The sequence below is a fragment of the Mauremys reevesii genome, linkage group 7, assembly GCF_016161935.1.
Source record: "Mauremys reevesii isolate NIE-2019 linkage group 7, ASM1616193v1, whole genome shotgun sequence".
Taxonomy (NCBI): domain Eukaryota; kingdom Metazoa; phylum Chordata; order Testudines; family Geoemydidae; genus Mauremys; species Mauremys reevesii.
The window spans coordinates 91,050,575-91,068,109 of NC_052629.1; the positions used below are offsets into that span (position 1 = coordinate 91,050,575).

At 41.9% G+C, this 17,535-nt stretch overlaps 1 protein-coding gene across 1 annotated transcript in view; it reads right to left on the reverse strand.

Annotated features, from left to right (window-relative positions):
- Window positions 1-17,535, reverse strand: part of NUP210 (nucleoporin 210) — a 124,373-nt gene that overhangs the window by 39,597 nt on the left and 67,241 nt on the right. The window contains exons 17-22 of the mRNA XM_039546052.1: window positions 16,769-16,961; window positions 16,272-16,378; window positions 13,255-13,359; window positions 13,014-13,115; window positions 1,579-1,707; window positions 684-811 (exon numbers count right to left, since the gene is read on the reverse strand). Coding sequence (XP_039401986.1) covers window positions 684-811; window positions 1,579-1,707; window positions 13,014-13,115; window positions 13,255-13,359; window positions 16,272-16,378; window positions 16,769-16,961 — 764 coding nt within the window. The remainder of the gene's footprint in view (window positions 1-683; window positions 812-1,578; window positions 1,708-13,013; window positions 13,116-13,254; window positions 13,360-16,271; window positions 16,379-16,768; window positions 16,962-17,535) is intronic.

Consider the following 17,535-nt stretch of genomic DNA (forward strand, 5'->3'; position numbering starts at 1 on the left):
ATATTGACTTCTTAACTGCCTGAAGCTGGCGTATGTTTACATCCAGGATGAAGCACTGATAGCACAGCACACGTAAGGATACATCACTGATGCCTGAACCCTAACTATCAGAGTACAGAAGGCTTCTGTTTCCACTGATACTAGTTCTTAAACCTTCATCTATTTCCAAGTTAGAAAATATAAAGGGCTTCGAGATGATATGATGATACAATTCTGTCATTTCTAGAGACTCAGTAACAAACACAATACAATGAGTTGGATACTCTCATACTGATCTCCAGACAGGCATTTATTCACTTCACATTGTTTCCACATTCTCTGCTCCTGCGATGCTCAGAATGGAATGAAGTGCTACAGCGCATGACTAAGGCCCTGAATCTGAAAAGTGAATGGGAATTAAATAAATGCTCACGCACTCAGCTGAACTTGGACCTTAAGCGTAGCCAGGCCCCACAGAGAGCGACTTCTTTCGAGACAAATTTAAAAAAAACCTACATATACTTTTCTGCCTGCAATTGATTGGGAGTAATAACATGGAGGCTGCATGGAGGCTTTTTTAAAAACATCACCCTTCAAATTCATTCAAATAGTAAGAAAATACTTCTACAATATTACTTTTGCTTCTTCTCCCTATTAGAGAACTGCTTAGAAATTAATGAAAAAAATACCATGAATCAACTTACACCAGCGACACAATCTGCGATGCTGCCCTTAGTTTTAAATCCATGACAGTGAAATATTTAGCTAGAAAAGGTTTCCTCGAGTCATCCAATACTCTAACATAAGCTTTAACGGTTTTCCCAATCTCCACCTGCAATATATATTCACAATCATTGACTTTTTCCCTGAAAAGGTATTTTCAATCATCATTCTTATTTATTGGCATAAATGTCTTTTTACTGTAATGTGTAATAAACTTTTAATACTCTAATAAAAATTTAAGACTGGACCCTGAGGTTCTAGTGTTAAGCAGCCCTCACTGCCAGGCATCATTAGTGTCAAGTGAAATGAATGAATTCAGGTGTTTGAATTATGCCCATGCCAGTTGAAACATCCAGAAATATCAACACTTAATTTTGTATAAGATGTACAGAAACTTGCAAGTAAAATGTTTTTTTTATCTGACATGGAAAATGACCTTGAAAAAATATATTAATACAAGAATCACTCTCCCAAACTCTCAGAAAAACAAGACAATGTGAATTAATATTTTTTCAGAAGTATTCATGTATTTTTATTCATAATCATTTGTATTATTGTAATACCTAGAAGCACCAATTGATCATGGATCAACTGAGCTATGGGCTAGGCAGATACATAGTAAGAATTGAGTTCTGCCCTGATGTGCTTACAATCTAGATAGGCAAGCTTGGGAGGGGAAACTACGGTCCAGAGAAGTGAAGTGACTTGTTCAAGGTCACACAGCTGGTCAGTGGCAGAGAGGGGAACAGAACCCCCGTGCCATAACTACCACACCATGCTACCTCTCGTGTACCTCAGCCTTACATTAATAATGAGCACAAAAGCTGATGACATTCTGAGACAGTCAACAATACTGGCTGTTGAAAAAATACGAACCTTGTCAACAACTCGGACATACAGTTCTTGTATATCAGATACATAGATTTCAGCTTTAGCTGGAGCAGGGAAAGTCAGACACAAGTCATGAATCATTAGCGTTAAGGTTCCTGGAAATAAAGGATACACCTAAAATGCCAAAAGAAAAAACTATTAGTTGATGCAATTTTTTTTTATTTTAATTTGTGTTTTCTTGAGGACAAAACTTATTTTCCTTATAGTACAGATCAAGTTGGACCCTGAATTCTTGGACATAAACAAGTTTCTTTATCTCAAAGGATCAGGCAGACAGATATTTTACCCACTGAAGCAAAAATAAAGCTGCAAAATTTATGTAAGCAATCTCCTATCACTGAGGTAGTGTAAATGGCTTCTGGTAACAATTTCAGTAATGAACCCTAATGTGGGGATGGCCTGGGGTCCTGTATTCTCATGCTATGAGGAGGACAAAAAAAACCCAAACAAACCACAAATCATCTGGAGCAATAAACACTTTTCTTGGGGTGGAGAAGGAAGGAAGACTAACTTTCAAACCAGTAGCATGGCACCTACAGTATTCAGAATGTTACCTTACATCATCACAGGAGCTACGTTGTAACTGAGGTTGGAAATGCCGTCATTTTTCCCATTGTGACTGCATTTGACTAAGTTTGCTTCACATTATGCAAAAGAATTCCATGTTTAAATAAAGATAATAATTACCAGGTAGCTTCTGAAGTTGAATTTAATTTACAAAAAGTACTTTATTTGGCATCATTAGACTACTCCACGTGGTCCTGCCCTACTGATATTCAGTACTGACTGGTGAATGCTACCTTCCTAGGAAGACTAGAGTGCATTCTGCTAGTTCTGCAACCAGAAACGAAAGAAAATCCACAAGAAATATGGATTTTTCACTGAAGTAGAGCAGGCAGATTGAACTAAGTCTATATTTTTAACAGGTAAAATGTCTGATGTATTTTAACAAAACCAGTATTTTTAATCATACAGGTAGTTAAAACAAAAGGTTACTCACTTCATGCAGTAACTATGGGTCAAGATGTGCCCCCCTCTGGGTGCTCCATTCAGCTGCGCATGCACCTCTGGAGGCCTTGAGCAGAGATTTTCTGTTAGCAGTGTTCATTTGGCCTGCACATTTGCTCTATACAATCTCATGTTGCACTCCCAGGGTATATCGGGCTGCATGGGTAAACCACCCTATCTGAACATTCAACAAGAACATTTCAGAACAGAGGGGATGGACAGCAGGTAGTGGGTTTTTTAAATACATCAAACATTTTACCCTTTAAAAATATAGACTTAGTTCAATCTATTGCTGGAAGTGAGGAATAGGTGCACCGATAGAAGTCCCAATCTCTGGGATATCCCACGCAGGATCTGATCATCCAACTCCCATTTGTAGTCTTGGGAGAAGTGCCTGCTGAGCATATCGGCTGTGACATTCTGGAATCCAGGAACGTAAATGGCTGAAATCTGAATCTGATGGGCTACACACAAGTTCCATAACTTTTTAGCTTTGGCACAGAGGGAGGGGGGATCTTGCTCCTTCCAGTTTGTTGATATAGAACATGCAAGCCATATTGACCATCATCATTCTGACCAATTTGCCCTTAACGAGAGAAGGAACTGAAGACAGCCCTTCTTGACTGCCCTGAGTTCCAACAAGTTGATATGGAGAGTGGTTTCCCAAGGTGACCATCTGCACTGAGCTGTAAGCATGTTGAGGTGTGCTCCTCACCCTAACAGTGATGCTTCCATTGTCACAGTTATTGTTGGAGCGGATGAAAGGGATGCCTGCACAGACATTGCATTGCTCTTTCTACCAATCCAGGAAGTTCTTCACCTGGAGGGGAACCATAACTTGTAGGTTGAGGGCCAAAAACCAATCTCCTGCCTCTAGAGAAGAGATTATAGCTACCAGAGTCACCATCTGGAGCTTTTGAGACTTTGCAAATTTGTTTAGTTGTCTTAGATGTAAGATCAGGCTCCATCCTTCTTTGGTACAAAACAATATTTTAAGTAAAATACTTTCCCCCTGTGAGGGGAGGGGTCCTGTTGTGTGAAAGGGGTCACCAGTACAAAAGTTTGAGAATCACTGCTCTAAAAGTTGGGAGGTGGCCAAATGGTTGCAGCTTACAAATAGAGGTAAGGGAGGAGTTGAGCCCTTGACCAATCTGTCAAATTTGCTGTTTCGATTACAATTGGATGCTAGCTGAAGGAGGGTAGGAAGCTCTTTTACTCTAGATTCTCTGTCTTTTTCTAGCAGGTTGGGTATGTGACAGGTTTGGCCACAGAGACCCCCCTTGGGACTGTCACCTGACATGCTGAAACTACCTCTGAGCCCGTTTTCCCTGCCAGCTTGGGACTCCAGAACCCTGCCTTGTTGAGCCAGACACAGTCTGCTGCAACACAGACCCAGGGTCTGAACCATGTCCCCAAAGATGCAGGCTTTAACTGAAAACCACTCAGCAGGTACTCCTAGCTCCAGCACCCAGACCCCCAGCTCCCAATGGAATCCAAACCCCAAATAAATTTGTTTTACTCTGTATAAACGTATACAGGGTAAACTCATAAATTGTCCACCTTCTATAACAGTGATAGACAGATATGCACAGCTGTTTGCTCTCCCAGGTATTAATCACTTACTCTAGATTCAATAATAAACAAAAAAGTGATTTTATTAAGAATAAAAAGTAGGATTTAAGGGGTTCCAAGTAATAACAGACAGAACAAAGTAAGTCACCAAGTAAAATAAAGCAAAAACACACATAATACATTAAGAAACTGAATACAGGTAAACCTCACCCTCAGAGATGTTCCAATAAGCTTCTTTCACAGACTAGACTCCTCCTTAGCCTGGGCCCAATCCTTTCCCCGGTACAGTTCTTGTTAGTTCCAGCTCAGGTGGTAACTAGAGGATTTTTCATGACTGTCACCCCCTTTGTTCTTTTCCACCCCCTTTTATATCTTTGGCACAAGACAGGAATCCTGTCTCTCTCTCTGGGTTCCCACCCTTCCTTCTAAATGGAAAAGCACCAGGTTTAAGACGGATTGCAGTATCATGTGACATGTTCACATAGCCAATGAGTAATGAAGTCTCACAGGACGGCACCCACGTATACAGGAAGGCTTACAAGTAAACAGAACCATTTACAATTGTTCCAGTTAATGGGAGCCATCAAGATCCTAAGCCACCATTAATGGCCCCCACTTTGCATAACTGCAATAGGACTTCAGAGTAATACTTCATATTTCTAGTTTTAGATACAAGAATGATACATTCATACAAATAGGATGAGCACATTCAGTAGATTATAAGCTTTGTAATGATACCTTACAAGAGACCTTTTGCATAAAGCATATTCCAGTTACATTATATTCATACTCATAAGCATATTTCCATAAACATATGGAGTGCAACGTCACAGGGTGGTTTTGTGAAACTGGGTGTGATCTGTGGGGAGTTTGAGACCTGCTAAATCTCCTCTTGCTTGTAGGGTTGTATATTCCCAGAGATATCAACATGGCCCTGCAGTCTTGCGTGTGCAGGGACTTTTCCATAGTTCCTGAGAAGAGCTTCTGACCATCAAACAGGAGATCCTGGGACCTATTCTGAACCTCTCTCTCTCTCACACACACACACACACACACAAAACCCAACAACTGGAGCCACAACGCCTTGGGCACGAAAACTGATGTGGAGATGGATCTAGTGCAGGGTGGGCAAACTTTTTGGGCCGAGGGCCACATCTGGGTGGGGAAATTGTATGCAGGGACAAGGCAGGGGGTTGGGGAGCTGGAGGGAGTGCGGGATGTGGGAGGGAGTGCGGGGTGTATGAGGGGGCTCAGGGCAGGGGGTTGGGGTGCAGCAGGGAGCTCAGGGCAGGGAGTTGGGGAGCAGAAGGGGTTTAGGATGTACTAGGGGGCTCAGGGAAGAGGGTTGGGGTGCAAGAGAGGTGCACAGAGGTGCAGCAGGGGACTCAGGGCAGGGGGTTGGGGTGCAGGAGGGGTGTGGCAGGAGGCTCAGGCCAGGGAGTTGGGGTGCAGGAGGGGTGTGTAGTGCAGACAAGGGGCTTAGGATAAGGAGTTGGGGGGTGTGGTGGCAGTGGCGCGCACCAGGGCCAGGGCAGGCTCCCTGCACACGTGCCCTGTCCCCAGCCCCGTGCTGCTCCAGGAAGTGCTGCGTTGCTGGGGTGGGGGGGGGCTCCGTGTGCGCTGCCCTTGCCACGCCTCCAGGTACCTCCCCCAAAGCTCCCATTGGCCGCGGTTCCCTGTTCCCGGCCAATGGGAGCTGTGGGGGGCAGTGCCTGGAGGCAAGGGCCCGGGGGCTGTAGGGACATTGGGCCGGCCACTGCTGAGAGCAGCGCGGGGCCCGCAGGGCCATGGGGGGCAATCCTGCGGGCTGGATCCAAAGCCCAGAAGGGCTGTAGTTTGCCCACCCCTGATCTAGTGGCAGCATCTGCGGCATCCAAGCATGCTTGGAGAGAGGTTCTGGCTAAAAGATGACTATCCTTAATGATGGACTGTAAGTTCTCTATGCTCCTGTGGAATATGTTCAATAAAGGATGCAAACTTGTTTTCATTTGTATAGTCTTTGTTGGCCATGATTGACTGATTGATTGTGATCCAAAATTGGAGGGTTGTGGATGAGCAGACCTTCCATCCAAAATGGTCTACCCTTTTCTGGTCCTTGTCATAAAAGGAGTAGACCTGGCATAGTGCTGTCTACAATGCTCGTTTACAGCATCCACCACCAGGGAATTAGGTGGGGGGTGGGAGAACAAAAATTCAGAGTTCTGGGGGGAAACGTAATAGTTCTTATCTGCCCGTTTACAAGTTAGTGGTATGATGGTAGGAGTGTGCCAAACAGTCTTTGACGGATCCAGGAGCACTTCATTAAAGGGTAGCACAACCCGGCTGTCGCTGACTGCAAAATGGAGTCAGGAGAGCGTGATGTGAGTCTTTAACCTGAAGGGAGTCTGCCATTCTCTTCACAGGGTCCTGGAATTTATTAAAATTGAGATGACGATGAAATAGGGGTTTGAGGTGTAGCCCCTGTTTGCCCTAGCCTCCTGTTCCTCAAAGGTCTCCTTATGTTGGGTCTTTGGTTAAGGAGACTGTTTGACTCTAGTTTCCTGGACCAGTGGAGCTGGAGGTGTGGCAAATTGTAGATATGCTGCCCAAGATCCCAGTATGGCCACTGGGGAGGCCCACACAGGAGAGGGGATAGTAACCAGGAGTGATCCCACTATGACAAATGTGGGTGAGGGTCTTTGTCAAAGTACGAGTTCCTATAATAACGTGGAGGAGAACCCCACACTGACAAGGATGAGACAATGTCTCCTTCATCCTCCTCAACATCCTCCAATGGGGTGTCCCAGGAGAAAAGAAAGGAGAATTCTGCAGTACTGGGAAGCACTGGTAATTTGGAGATCAGGGTCATGGTAAAGAGAGTCATTGGTACTCATAAGCAGGAGGGATTCCAGTTCATTTAACACTGACAAGTCCCCAGAGTAATGGAATTCCTGCAGTAGCAAGTGGGTCAGTACCAACTCAGCAGTTGACTTGGGCTGTACCACTGGTTTGGAGTGCACAGGCACTGGGGACAAAGGCATGTGCTTTGATTTTGTCAGTACAGATGGAGCTGAATGGGAAGGCACCATTGGTAAGTCTGAAATAGACAGTCCTGATCTGGAGGCAGATGGTATCAAGGCCCTGCCAGCACCATGTTTCTCCAAAGTGCTCAAGGATCTCCATGTTCTGCTGGTACCAAGTCGAGAGGTCATAGACCCAAAAGAGATCAGAACTTCTTGGGAGCTGGCTCCTTGTGGTGGGAGACAGGGCCGCTCTTTGAAGCCTTCCCTGAGACCTCTAAAATCTTCGCCTTTTTAGGCAAGATCTTAGCGAAAGTTGAAGGGACACTGGCTCTGCCTGGAGGCCAACATATAGGGCAGGGAGGTGGTCTCATGACCTGACTCGGAAGCAGGTTGAAGGGAGTACTCCATCGGCTGTTTGGTCTCCTGAATCTTCTGAACTCTAGATTTTAGAGCCAGGAAAAAGGTACACTTTTGGGAGATCTGACTCTCCCAAGCAACAGGTATACTTAGAATGGCCGTCACTGATCAGGATAGCCTCCTGAAAAGAGCACCAGCATTTGAAACCTCGTGAGCCAGGCATGCCCAGCCAGGCCAAATAAGCTCCCCAGAGGAAATGGGGAAGAAATAATATGAGGAGAGGAAAAATGGAAACCTCCCACAACCACCTAATTGTATCCTAACAACAATTAGCACTAACTAGAAACACTAAACTAACTAAACAACAACTATAAAATAGGCTGAGGCAGGCACGAGGTGGACACACTAGAGCTCTGTCTCAGACTAAGGTGGCAGAGACGGAGCTGAGAGCGGTTAGCCTGCACAACCCTATATACCTTCAGAATGTGGCATAAGGCTATACAGAGTACCTCTGCAGGCCGAACGGACATTGCTAATGGAAAATCTCCAATCACGGGCTCGAGAGGCATTTGTGGACCTGAAGTGGAGCACCCACAGGGACACTACTCAAAGAACAGATCTTGTTTCATCTATTTCACAAGACCTCCTCACTGCTCACCCCTAAAGTCTACTGTTCAAAGATTAAATTAAGTTCATATGAACATATCAGGCATAGTATTCCTGTAGCCACATGGGAGATCTGACTGAAGAGATTTTAAGAACCGAGACCAACTGCATAAACTTCAAAAATAAATTCAGCTTCTTAGAATAACAAACTTTTTTCCCCTCTAGCTGACAGTCTCCCTGTGAAAGTATTGCAAACTCCCTCTTTCTACAGCTATACAGAGATGTTTTTATCAATACACACCACCACCAATGAAGAACAGTCATCTCTGACATCACAAATATTCAATTAATTCTATTAGTTTTGTTGAATTTGTTGCCATTTACAAAGAATTCTGCGTGTTAAAGGCATTAACATTCCGCCCCTCCCCCCAATAAAGAATATGATGCATATATACTATTGTTCATTGCAGATAACTCCTAATTCAAATGTATCATCAATGGTTGAAATAAAGCATAGCTGCAGAGTAATACTTAATGCATTTTCTTCTGTGTGACTACCGGTATATCAAATCCTTGTAGAAAGTGGGCCTGATACTTAAACAGACCTTTTCCATCTTTAGCTACAATACTGTTATCCTTTTGAAGTTAGAAAATATTACAGCTTTCTCCCTTAGCATTATTAGAAGAATCTGAAGATTTTACAAACATCTTTGCTAACCTAAAACAAATAATGCCACTGCTGTAATCAACTTATCCTTTATATATGTTATTTCTGAACAATTTTGTGTTTTCAGAACGCTTTGATAGGAGAGTTTACTATAGATATTTTTATCACCTTAGAATCCTTTGCTGTTACTGCTTCCTGAAGTCTAGTATAAAGATATAAACCTTTATCTTGTCACTAAGATTAACTGACTGTCTGTTTGACCATTCCTATATGAGTGCTGCTTATTCAAGTAGGTATGTTAGATGTAACAACATTTTGGTTATGGTAACAACTCAGCTAGTTTCAGTTGTTTTCATTCAAACCTCTTGAGAATGAACAGTTTCTCTGAGCTGCAAGGGCATTCAGGGCATTAGCATGCAAATGAGCACAAGTGGAGTTTATATTATGTGGCCTGCGTTCTTAACCAGGGTGCAGCAACTTCAGTTTTGCAAGGTCTCTGTGTATTTATGAGTACAGTTCTGCAAAAATTACTCATTTGGGCTTAAAAGTATTTGAGAGCAAATTTCTATTACTGGCAAAGTTTACAAACCTCATTCAGGCTTGAATTTGTAATCTATATACCAGCTCCCCTCCCCTTCCTCAAAACAACAAACCCATTCGATGTATCATAATTTGTCTATTTACTCCACCAATGGTGGGAATTTAAATTTGCACAACCCTAATACTGATTTGTAGCCTCTAGTCTCACTCATACTGAGGCATGTGCTGACTTCCCTCATGAGTCTCTCTAACCTTATGTAATGATTCCAAGGTCCACTGACTTTCAACAGTCCCTGCAGAAGGAAGTTACTTACCCTATGCAGGGGATCTCAAACTGGGGGTTGGGACCCCTCAGGGGGTCACGAGGTTATTACATGGGGGGGGTTGCGAGGTGTCAGCCTCCACCCCAAACCCCACTTTGCCTCCAGCATTTATAATGGTGTTAAATATATAAAAATGTGTTTTTAATTTATAAGGGGGGGGGGGGGTCACGCTCAGAGGCCTGCTGTGTGAAAGGGGTCACCAGTACAACAGTTTGAGAACAACTGCCGTACAGTAACTGGAGTTCTTTGAGATGTTGTAGTCAGTGTTGATCCCACTCTGAGTAAGCATCCGCTTCTCACGTGTAGAACTGGATTCTTTTGAAAACCACTGTCCACCAGGGCCACCCTGTGCCTCTTCATGTTCCCATTCACAGTTATGAAGGGAGAGCGGAATGACCCTGCCCCAGTTCCCTCTCAATTCGCAGCCCACGTTGCTGAGAAGTGGTGATGGAAGGAGAGTGGTGGGAGTCATGCTCTGATGACAACATCTCGAAGAATGACCGTTATTGCAGGGTGTGCGTCAGTGCAGCTCCCATTGTAGGGCAAGAAGTATTCCTGCTGGATAATGGAATGAGGAGTACCAGCTGCATCAGTCAAATAATGATCAGAGCTCCGAACTCCTGAGCTTGGCACCAGAGCCAGCCACCATGTCAAGGTTCAGTCACACTGCCAAAGGCAGCAAGAGGAAACTGAGGGAGGGTTGCAGTTGCCCTGCTCTTTATGCCCTTACATGGGAACATGAAGAGAGACAGAGCACAAGTATGGCTCCAGTGGCACCCCATCAAAACAAAATTGAATCCCACGTGCACGCACATCTCCAGTGGGATCCACACTGACACATACTCAAAGAAGAACCTTGGGGACATGCTAAGTGTTGAGGACTTGAAAACAGAGGAAGTCATTTAAAGATCTCTTTGAGAGAAAGGGAATGAAGAAATGTGACTGTAGAGGTGCTGGGAGCATTGTCGTCATCCCCGTGTAAGAGATTAAGGAAGAAAAGACAGTTAATTCTTCCTTGAAAAAGGCCAAACATGTAATCTGCTGCAAAAATCCAGACCAACTCGCCAGAGCAACAGCCAGGAATTGTGACAAGTTATCATCACCCAATTAATATATATATTTATTTCATACAAATATTTAGGAGAATAGGAAAGGATCCAACCAATTTGCATTTGTAATTCTGGATGTGTTCTTTCCAAAGGCACATTAGCACTGATTTATGGATGTACACAATGAAAATCATAACAGGAAGCTGGACTGACAGAGCGTGGAAAAAGATGCAGATTGCTAGAGTTATAGCAATATGTGTTGAAATAAGGGTAGGATGTCTGCCATGTAGCTGGTTTTATTATTACAATAAAAGCAAGTTGTTGAAATGCATTTATAACTGCATGTCTCTACTGTTATCCAAGTCTACCTTCTGCTCCTTTTAAAATATATATTTGTATCTCTAGCATGGTGCATTATACAGTTATAATTTATTGTACTCCCATCTTCCCTCAAGATGTACCAACTGTACTGACTGCCTGCAGACCCCTGTAAGTACCCTGAAAGAAGATGTTGCCATTCAGGAGATAAGCCCCAATCCTGCAAACACTTATACACATAAGAACATACGAATGGCCCTACTGGGTCAGACCAAAGGTCCATCTAGCCCAGTATCCTCTCTTCCGACAGTGGCCAGTGCCAGGTGCCCCAGAGGGAATGAACAGAACAGGTAATCATCAAGTGATCCATCCCCTGTCGCTCATTCCCAGCTTCTGGCGAACAGACAGAGGCGAGGGACACCATTCCTGCCCATCCTGGCTAATAACCATTGATGGACCTATCCTCCATGAATTTATCTAGTTCTTTTTTGAATCCTGTTATGGTCCTGGCCTTCAAAACATACTCTGGCAAGGAGTTCCATAGGTTGACGGTGCATTGTGTGAAGAAATACTTCCTTTTATTTGTTTTAAACCTGCTGCCTATTAATTTCATTTGGTGACTAGTTCTTGTGTTATGAGACGTAGTAAACAACACTTCTTTATCTACTTTCTCTACACCAGTCATGATTTTATAGACCACAATCATATCTCCCCTTAGTCGTCTCTTTTCCAAGCTGAAAAGTCCCAGTTTCATCAATCTTTCCTCATACGGAAGCCATTCCATACCCCTAAGCATTTTTGTTCCCTTTTCTGAACCTTTTCCCAATCTCAATCTTTTTTGAGATGGGGCAACCACATCTGTACACAGTATTCAAGATGTGGGCGTACCATGGATTTATACAGAGGCAACATGATATTTTCTGTCCTATTATCTATCCCTTTCTTAATTATTCCCAGCATTCTGTTCGCTTTTTTGATTGCCGTTGCACATGCTTAACTTTACTATCCTGAGTAATTCCGTTTAAATCAATGGCACTACTCATGGTACTAAAATGAAGCACATGCATGAGTGTTTACTGAATCAGGACCTAATACTGGTTATAGTAACACACAAATAATTTCTAGATCATGGGCAAAATGTAGCATGACACAGACTGTTTTACCATGGAAAGGAGAAGCACAAAACACTCATGAAGTTCAACTCTGGACCTCTCCATGGAGGTCTCATTTATCTGGGAAGCATTTAGGCTGGGATTTACAAAACCACTCAAACTGCCATTGACTTCCACAAGAGCAGAGTTAGGCCTGTACCAAGAACATCTGAAAATCTCAGCTTTAGACCTCAACGAACAGCACTACAGAAAGTCTCAGAACAGCTCTATAAAAGGAAGAACAGATTTTAAACAGCAACGATAAATATTTAAAATCTGACAAATTTTCTTTGTTTGTTTTAAAGGAAAAAAATGCTTGTACCGGATAAGTCATTTATACTGTAGGAAGAGACCTACTACGATAACAAAAACAAATTAGCATGAATAAAATACCTGGAAAATCTTCTACAATCAGAGACAATTACAAGAAAACACTTCATCTAGAAAGAGCATTTACTGTCAAATGTTAGTGTCAAGTCTTTTCTTATGTCCTTGCCATGCAAAACTAAGTAAACTCCCCTGCTGTTTCCTAACCAAAAGGATGGACGATAAAGATCTTGACCGTAAAGAGTGCAAAAAACTACTCACTAGATCTTGCTGTCAAATGTGGTGTGATAATAGAAAATGGAAAGGCACCAACAGGAAAGAAAATCAAAGGATTTTTACAATCTCTTAGAAAGTGCTTCCCTTCTCTTTATAATTTGTTAACAGTACAATTTATTATGAATCATAACAAGCTGTTATCTCTCACCATACCAAAAAGGCAACACTGAGATTAGCATACTCAGATCATTAAAATAAATACACTGAAGCATTATTCTACTCACCAAAGCAATGCCTTGAGCTTCTTGATAAGCCACTTTTACAACATTTATAATACTGGTGTTGATGAAAAAATACCCAGAACCCTCTTTGATGAGCAGCTCTGCCTGCAAAAAGGAAAAGCACACGGGATTACATCTTTTTAGTACATTGCCAAAACTGTAAAATACTTACTCTCCGAGCATTTGTGACACTCCACCTCCCCCCCAGATACAAATTAAAATAATTAGTAAGAAGATTCTTCACCTTGACATCAGGATGATTGTAGATTGTAACACCACTAGGACTCACTTTCACATCTTCTACAAGTATCAGCTCAATGGTGGCAGACACAGGGATAAGAGGTTCATACTGAAAGGAATAATGCAGATTATTGATCAATTGGGGTAGCACGCAATTAAAAGCCAAAGGAGCGTCAGTTACTCCTCTATGTAGGGAAGGATGGATTACCTAGATGCGAAAATGGACAACGGAAGTGGAGATAAGGTAACAGAAAATCTCCAACGATCAAGGTACAGATGGAGTTGCTTATCTGTTATGTATGCAGAAGTACACAATGAATGCTGCAGTGTTCTGCTTATGCCCCAAAATGCAAGACAAGGAGCATAGGCCTGTGCATTAGCAGCTTGGAAGGATTAATTGATGATGATTGACATACATGTGTAGGGTTTATTAGATCACCAGAGACATTTTGGAGGCCTTGATGTTACAAGTTTAGATGGAATTCTGACTATAGGCTTTCAGTCTTTCTTGTCCTTCCACATTTCCTTTTCAGAATTACACACAAGTTATCCACAAAAATCAACAAATAAAATAAAATCAACCCACAATTACTTGCAAGTACATAACCATTATACAAAATTGTACTACAGAATCTGTTTTAATCATTTGATCCCAATGACATTAGGTTAAGCAGGAAAAATTCAGAGCAGCCTTTTCAGGGGAAGTTAGTATTATATTCCCATTCAACCCAATTAGTTAAATTATTTTGCTCAATATAGAGAGGGATGTCATCCACAATGAAACACTTGGGTGCTTTACTTAAAGAGAGGACAGTCAGTCAAGACATCTTAATTAGCATAGCTATTAACAAGATATTTGTTTTGGAGTTTTTTGTTTTTAAGAAAAAAAAACAAATCAAAACAAAAGTGCCATCTTTCTTTGCCATAATGTTCATGCTGCAACAGGAATGAGCAAACAAATCAGTATTTTCCGTCATTTAAATTACTGATGTATGTGCCTGGATACCAGAAACTGGCTGTGTAACCAATCTTTGCCTTGGCAAAATACAGGTTTCTCCTACATCTGGAATTTAAAATGAATGAAAGCCAAAACCTGATACCTTAGAGGTGTGTGAAGTCATTTTGTGTGGGTGTTTTATGGAAAGGATAGCCCAAGAAATCAGTCCTGCATATTTGGGGGGCGGGGGGGGGAGGGATGTAGAATTTTCCAAACTCGAAGAAAAATTCTACAAAATCACTATTTCTAGGTATCTGTCAATCTCTCAGACTGCCTACCTGATGTTTGGTGTTGAAATGATAAAATATAGGGCAATTGTGATTTGTTTGTCTTAAAATAAGGTAGAATTTGAAGGACCATATAGTAATACCAGGGTACTGATGTTCCTATTACATTCCACTTTCCTTACAGGAGTTATAGAAGAGGGACTGAACAGGTCAGGGGAAAAAGAGAGACAGACCCATTCACCCTCTGTGTCAATTTAAATCTAGTTCTGTGTAATCATGAACAAAAAGAATCATTATGGATGGCGTCCAAGAGTTGGTTTCAGTCTAATTCCTAGTTGGGCACATGCCCACATGGTACAAAACTTCCCAACTGGAACGAATTGGGATCCTTGCTGGCAATCTCAGTGCAGAGCCAAGGACTGAATGGCAATTCTGATTATCCTCCCACTCCTACAGGATCTCACCTCCAGAGCAGAGCTGGGGCATACTGACAAAGCATGGAGGAATTCACATGACTGCTGTCCAAATGTATGTTATAAGCTAAGATCACTTCAGTCTCCCGGGCAATAAATTCTGCACTTTGCTTGAATCCTACATACACCTACGCCCCTAGCAGAGTTTTCAAAGAACCACTTAGAAAAACATTTTCAGCAAAGCCCTAACGCTGTTTATTCTATTTTACACAAGTACTTAGATCTCCAAGACAAACGATATGTGATGCAGGGTTCTTTTGGCTTGTTTGGATTTGGTTTTTGTAAGGGCAGGTCCATACTCACCGCGCGGGTCGATGCAGTGAGTTCGAACTCCCCGCGCGCTCCGGTCGACTCCGGAACTCCACCACCGCGAACGCAGTGGCGGAGTCGACCTTGGAGCCACGGAGTTCGACCCCGCTGCGTCTGGACGGGTAAGTCAGTCGAACTAGGGTACTTCGAGTTCAGCTACACTATTCGCGTAGCTGAACTTGAGTACCCTAGTTCGACCCCCCCCCCTTTAGTGTAGACCAGGCCTAAGTTAGTAACTTGCTGTGTACAAGTCCTAGCCAATCCCACAGGGAAATGCTCACAACCCTCCCCTCTCCAGTTTAAAAATATATATTTTTCAAAAATTAGGTCACTAATTTGAGTCAGACTTCACCGCTTATTGAGACTGCTTTTTGCTGCCACCCTTCCCTGTGTTTATAAAATGTCTATTTAGTTAAGCATTTCAAGGCAGGTACTATGGCTTTTTATATATCTATATACATCCCCTAGCTAGCACATGGCTGGTACTATACAAATAATAACCTCACTGCTCTAACAGATGCAAGTCAAGTCGAACTACAGAGATACAGTCTGACAATCATCAATGTGTCAGAGTTGTAAAGGCTGAAACTTTCTGCTCTATTTTGCAACTAAATCCTAAATACTGTTGTTTCCCCAGTGACAGTTGTATCAAGCAAATGGTTGCTTTAGTGAAGGACAACCCAACAAAGCTTCACCAATCCATAAAAAATCCTGAATCAAAGAAAATTAAGTGAAATAAAGTATGAAAATTTTTTATGATCCACTTATCCAGATTGTGAAAAAAGAACCAGTTATATTTAAGGTAGGTAAATAACTAAGAATAAAGAAAAAATAAAACAACTGGGGACACTATACAAATAGATTGATGTGGTTCTGTCTTGGGAAGATGCTAATAAAGGGTTATCTTATTATTTTAAAACTAATTAAGCATAATGCAGCAAGGAAATGAATATATAGGGCAATTCTCATTAGGGCACTATGGGAAAAGCAGAGAGTAAATTATACTTCAAAGTACCGGTATATTCACTTTAGCTGCACTGAGATGAGACTGCTGGTATCCTGTCGCAGTAGCGGAGACAACAGTTGTTCCAGACTCCCGATGAACTAGAACAGTTTGCAAGCCTGAAACAAAAACAAAGTGACAGATTTACAACAGGAAGAGCTGTTTACTAAATTTCAGCTTAAAGCACTCCCAATGAAGTCATATTAATCAAGCTGCGGGGCTGAAGGAGAAGGGAGGTTATGGCCATTTAAAATTAATGCTCAACATCTTTCCACTTTCATTTTATACATTTTTAAACAGCCAAGGATTTTTTTTTTTACATGCAGATTTCTCTTGGAAAAATTTCACACCCAGTTAGAAAACAAGCTTTAAAAAATTAAAGGTGATTTAATGTTTTGCTGGTCAGATTATGGAACTCCATTTTCTTGGCACTAGCATAAACATCACTAATTGTAATTAACCCAGTCTTCCTCCGAACAACATAGAGCATAATCTTAACTGATCTGTACCATGCATTTTCTTCTGACCACTTCCATCCTCTTTTAGAGACAGCTCCATCGGCATACTGGGCTCAATGTTGGCTAAGGAAACTTTTGTTGATTCCCAGTTAATACCAAGGGAACTGAAATTATCAAATTTACGCCCCTGCTGGTCAAAAGCAGCCAAGTCCAATACTGGATTGCGATAGTTTGAAACAGGAACCTGAAAAGAAAAAAAAAATTGGACTGGAAACTGAAGAGATGCTAGGATCCCTTTGATCCCTGAAAAACAGTTACATGCAGCAGAATGGCAACTTTCAAACAAAAGACATCACCTTGTTCAGTTCCATGAGATTTTTAAGGTAAAGTTTTGTCATGAGAACATTTCATAAGAAAAGTAATGGTAAACCAGTCACCCATGAAAAGCCATATTAGATTGTACTTCAACTTTTTTTGTGTGCCAATGAGTCTACTTATAAAACACTTGAGCAGTCTCTGGATTCTGAAAAATGAAAGAGGTCTGGAGATATTAACTTGCTATTACACACAAGATGCATTTCAGGGTTATAAATCTTTCAAAGGGCTACTAATGATATCATGAACTTCAAGTCTGATGCCTGAGGAGTTTGTGACAACAGTTCAACCCCAAACTGTTTTAATAACATGTGAAAATATCTACCTCAAGACATTAAAAAAGACAACAAAGAAAATATATAAAGTTACACATAGAGGCAAGACTTCTAATTTTGTGAAACTAACATGTTTTGTACTTATGAATGCTGATGCTAGGATGCCAT